The 5886-nt window shown below is 42.3% G+C and overlaps 1 protein-coding gene across 2 annotated transcripts in view; it reads right to left on the reverse strand.

Moving 5' to 3' along the window:
* Positions 1-5372, reverse strand: part of slc6a8 (solute carrier family 6 member 8) — a 26325-nt gene extending 20953 nt beyond the window's left edge. For both annotated transcript variants that reach the window (XM_039011211.1, XM_039011212.1), the window contains exon 1: positions 4406-5372. In XM_039011211.1, coding sequence (XP_038867139.1) covers positions 4406-4718 — 313 coding nt within the window. In that variant the 5' untranslated portion in view covers positions 4719-5372. The remainder of the gene's footprint in view (positions 1-4405) is intronic.
* Positions 5373-5886: the final 514 nt, after the last annotated feature.

Raw genomic sequence — 5886 nt, forward strand, 5'->3', positions numbered from 1 at the left:
CACTGCAAAGATCACCACAAAACCTAAATTGCGTCCCAATATTCTCTCCTTTTCTCCCAAAGTGTGCACTTGTTCACTTCCCCTCATGGATTTGAAAGGTAATGAATGGTATATAGAAACTCCCTCTCTAGCCCATGCCTACACCAATCCAATGCTTTTACATTTGTAGGGAACAAGTACACAGTGCACACCGTAGAACGGAGAGATTATTGGAAGGCAACCATATTGAACATGAATTCTCTCTGCTGCACTACACCAGCATAAACATCATTCAGAAAAGCTGTGCTGGGTGTAATGGCCTTATCTAAACGCCAGGTCAGAGAGCACACAGACATTTGCTCGAACGCATTGCTAACGTGAGGCGACATCATGTGGTATAGCGTTACATATATCCCCAGAGCACTGAGCTGACCTAACTATGGGTTATAGCCTACCATTCCCTGCCTGAGGCTGAGCCATATCCCAAACAACACTGCACCGGACCGTACCATGCCACACCCAACAACACCAAACCACACCCCACCACACCACACCCCACCACACCAAACCACATCCCACCACACCAGCTCCCAGTCAGAGAAAGGAGATTAAAAGATTAACAGACACTCTTCATAATCGCTCGTCCACGTGGGGTGAGGAGATGATGTCACTCGGGGCAAAGGGCCAGCGTACTGTAACCCTGCGGTCTGCGCATCACACCCGTTCAGATGCTGGACTATCAACCAACATGATGGTTGATAGTGTGACGTACACTGATTAGACACTGTGCCAAAGAGCATTATTCTGCTAAAAACAAATAGCTGGATAACTGATGCTGTCAGAAAATAAACTTTACAGATTGCTGTGTAAAAAGATAAATTCATAAACAAAATTCAACGTTATGTATTCTTTGACAAAAGAGGGCAAATGACTAAGTGTTTTACTTAGACCCAACTGGAAGCCCACTCTGTCTGACAATCCCTTTATGGTTTTGATTCAAAAGAAGGCCTAAAAACAACACAAAGACATACTCAGTCTGCCTGACACCGTGCATGACCTTATCTGATGACCGAAATATGAAAAATACGCTTCTGACAATATTCACTGCAGTGTAATGCCAAAGGGCCTTATTGGTGGGTAACATGACTTTAATGCTCGGGTCCTTTGCTCTGATGAGAACACGTAGTCCGCTGCACGGCTGCAGACACACTGCCAAGGACAATCAGAGAACTCACTGCAGAGCTCGTAAATCTACAGGCTGTAAGGCTGCTGTCTGACTGGGTGCTACCTGCTGCTGCTGCTGAGGAGGCCAGGCTACGCAGTACAGTACTGCCCTGGCTAGAGAGAAGGCAACCCCATCACAGGAGAACCCTAAAATCCCACAGCTCCCAGACAAACTCTCAGAGAAGAGTTATCACCTGTGCTGCGTGCTATGAACCCATATACTGAACATATGTTTATGGATGTGACAATAGGATAGTTACCGATATGGTAGTTGATAGATATGCCTTCTCTCTATTTGAAAGGAGTACAAAGAATGGTGAATATTGTCAAATGTATGATGTTGATAGGCAACTGTACTTTGAGTAGACTGTCTATGTCGTTATATTGCTTTGATAGTATAGACAAGTCAGATTCTAAGACTTCATAAAAATTGCCATCAATACAGACTACAATGTACAGAGACAACAATCATAGAATGTTTAACAATACTTCCTGACAGGGGAAGAAGATACTTGCACTTGGCAAATACATTTATGTGTGTATTATAACAAGTCAAAATATGCAAATATAAAGATTGTGACAAGAATGTCCTTGCGAAGACAGCAGATGATTTGCCATGGCAACTAATCCACCTGTCATGTTACAACTGATGGGAATAGGAAAGAGATTTAAAGAGATTTAAACCCAAGCATCACTTGAATGAGGGATACCATCAAATTAGAACATGAAATTCATCCAATGTACCTGGGCATTAAAGGTAGCCTACTGACAAACACCCTCACAGTGCATTGTTGTAGTTGAGGGATGGCAGAGATGCCATCTCATTAGATCTACTCTGCAGCAGCTTGGTTCTGTCTGTGTGAACAAGACCTTTTCAACTTGGGCAGCTTGATTTGATTTGGCAGAACCCTGCAGGGGTCTCCAAGGAAATTTACACAAATCCAGAGACACACACTGAGTCTGGCAACCTGAACTAGGAGAACATCTTCATGTTACCTTGGAGCTCCTAGTTGGGGGTAAAACAAGTATTTTTTAAGAGGAAAATTTAAGGGATCACGCAACGCTCGCTCCTGTCTCTTTAACATCTCTCTTTTCTCTCACTGTCAGGTCACAACTGAAGCTCTTTGTTTTTTTTACAGAATTTATGTTTTCTCTTACAGTTCCCACCAGCTGGTCGCCATGCCCTTTCCTTGCCCACCACCGGTAAGGTCAACCGGAACCGCCTCAGAGATATCCTTTATCCAAATAGTTGGATGGATACATAGAAACATTATCCAGATGATGTTGCTCATGGATCCCAAGGTTAATAATAACACCAAGCAGAGCCCTAATACAATTTTCAGCCTGGGGGATTCAGAGGAATTTCATTCTTTACTCAATTTTTTAACTCTATACACCAACCAAATATTTGTGTAGCATATAGTCAGTATTTATTCAGGTTCACCTCTCTGGTTTCATTTTTTACACTAAATATATATTGTTACTCTGGAGATCCTGAGCTATCTGGAAGCCGAAACACCATACTTTCATTGACAGACAGTGATGAATTCCACTTTGTTTTTCATAAAATCCCTCCATATCGATCACTGTCTAGATATACTCTATTAAAAAAAGATAGTGCATGGTTATGTAGTTTTGTTCAAATAGCCACTTATTTAAAACCCCCAAAATACACATTTTTAGTGAGACAGCATCACTTATTCAGTGAGACAAATCCTTCATTTATTAAGTACATTTTTGCTGCTGTCCAGATGATTGAGGGCACATGGAGACAGCTATTTCACTGAGGCAAATACACTGCATCTCTCCTTGATCACACACTCATATTTTAGACAGACCTCATCATTATACTATTGTAGCGATGTTTAGCGAACGCCCTCATCTCGAACCCAGGTCTCCCTGCCCATAAGCAGACCTGCTAACCACTACTCCAATAAGGATGATCTATTTTGGGGGGTGGATCGTAACAGGCCTACCCAGGCAAAGTTTGTTACACTATCCCCACAGATACCAATGTAGTGAAATTTGCAAACAGCGACAGTGTAAAGGCCCTTCCTGGTCTCAAACCTGTGTCTCCTAGCCTGTAGGCAGACCCGCTAAGGGTGTCGAAACAGGCCTATCTAGGAAAAGTTTATGAAGGACTTGCCCGTAGAGTGTATCACAAAGTTTTCTCAATAAATGCAATTCCAATCTAATGAAACTACAAGAAGATCCAATGGTTTGTTCCACTGAGTTTATAGATGCGAACCTGGTCTGAGATGTTAACCTGGTAATGGTATTGCCTCTTGTCCATTTCAATGGAAAGGTGTGCAAGCTGTGTTCACGATCTAGTCTACACACAGGTTTCTATTGACAGCAGTAAGTCATGTTTTAATGTCGTGTTTATTACACAAACTACATTTTGTTTTTGACGTGGGAACAAAAATGTAATTTCCATGTTGTTTCACAGCCAATCTATCCAAGCACTGTGCATGTTGAATGTATAATCTCTTTAAATTTAGACTATTCTCATCTGTAAATTGATAAATCAGTTTAATTATACTTGTTGTTAAATTATTATTATTATTATATATATTTATATATACTTTTTTTACATACGGCAATCAATTTGACACAAATTATAATGATAATACAGTGGCAATGTGAGTTCTGTTCTGACATTCTCCAGCAACATGATGTGTATACAAATGCTACACAGGACACATCCACCCCCCTCACACAGCGTCAAACGCAGGCCCATATGTGAGGTATGACCTGACGCTCTGATCAAGGGTAGAGAACGGTGTGCACTGTGCGGTAATCTTCACGATGAACAGCCAGTAGAATAGATAGACAGACCGAACTGGCGTTAAAATATATGAAAGGTGGGCACTGCAAGCGATATTGTCTCTTTATAATACCGTTTCTGATATGGACTAAAATAATTATGTGGGTAAGAATGTGAGCTGCTGCTATATGAGATGCCTGCAGTGCCCTCACAGGAGCTGATCATATGATTATTGCCTTGGATGCTATGACGTCTATACAATCCCTCTCATAGACATCTCAAGGAAACATGCTATTCGCTCAGCCACATTTTCAATTGTTTTAGGGAATTTGTATTATGGGACAGGAGAGCCATCAACCACTTTAGGGATTTCATCAGAATAGTATTTTGTGTTTAGCTTTTTTACTGATTTATTTAGGCTACTGGTTAACTTACCTCCACCATTTTTGTAGCATAGGTAAGGGAAGCGCCAGACGTTTCCCAGCCCTACAGCGAAGCCGACGCAGGACATGATAAAATCCATCTGTCTGGTCCATTGCTCTCGTTCGGGATACCCTGGCACTGGCTTCTCCACTGACGACATCGTGCCAGGTGTGGGTCCGCATCCTGCCCCGTCAGTTCCACCAATGAGGCTTCCGTTCACGCCAACTTGGTGCCCGTTTCCGTTCGGAATGAGGTGACCCTTTTTCTCCTCCCCGAGGACCACGTTCACAGCACAGCAGTCAGTTTCGAATGCAGGTTTCTCCATGCCAATTACGCTCTTGTAAACAATGCACCCTCAATTTCCCACTAATACTGAGGAGGAAACCAGTGGAAAGATCGTTGACGATTCGGGACAATAGATACCGCGTTCTTAAGCTTTTATTCGTTCGGGTCGATTTCCCTGGACCCCAAGATGGTCCTTTGTTCTTCTTCTGGCAATCCTATTGGAATAGGATCTGATTTTTTTGCCCTTTTTAATTTAAGGGTATGATAAATCACTTGAATAGGTATAATTTGTATCTCTATTATCGTATAGCAATGTCAAACGCGCAACGATGAGACGGAGATCAGAATTAAATGTTTATTACATTTGAGGTGTATAAAAATAAAGGACACTTGCCCCCAAAGAAAAACACCGAATTTGAGAGCACCTTCAAAAACAATCTACGAAACACTTGAATGTGAGTCTGAAGAATCGCATGGGAACTTATCTCTCAAAGAGGAGACGGGTGTCGAGGCGAAAAACTCAGCGGGCTTTGCGCGCGCTCGATGACGAATGTAACGGAATTACATTCGTGGTTTTGTCTTTAGATTCCGAGGCTAGATCATCCTGCTCCTTGGCTTCCTTCGCTTCGGAAAAATACTGACAATATGATAGGTCTATCGCGGTTATCCTTAGCTGCTCTCTCTTGGTGCACTGTATGACAATTAACTGAGCCTGCAGCCGCGCGCAGCTTTAAAAGGGTTGGTGCGGAGGCGATGGTACTGAGGCGCACGTCACTTGGATTTCATCCCTCCCCCATCCTTAAGGACACAGTTTCCTTATCAGTTGTATTAGCTCTGTTGCAACGAATATCAGGAAATTAATATGACGCGCATTCAACATTGTCTAGCCTACGAGGGCGATAATTTATGTCAAAATTGCAGGTGCACTGATAATTGTGTGCCTGCCAAAAGCACGGAATAGAGAACTGGGGCTCTGCTGTTCAATGGCATGAAATCCTTTAGGCAACCCGAGTGTCATTACACATGCACTGGGAAAGAATTAGGATATTTCGCACTATGATGAATGATGAACTTTAGTTCTAACTTTAGTTCTGTCAAAGCTTCCGTTAGTAATAGTAACATCAGAATGTTTGACAGAACTGAAGGTAGAGATTGTTCATCATTCAACATTACTGCAAGAAAGATATTTGACCCAGAATCCCAGTGCA

This window comes from Salvelinus namaycush, chromosome 16 (assembly GCF_016432855.1).
Source record: "Salvelinus namaycush isolate Seneca chromosome 16, SaNama_1.0, whole genome shotgun sequence".
Lineage (NCBI taxonomy): Eukaryota > Metazoa > Chordata > Actinopteri > Salmoniformes > Salmonidae > Salvelinus > Salvelinus namaycush.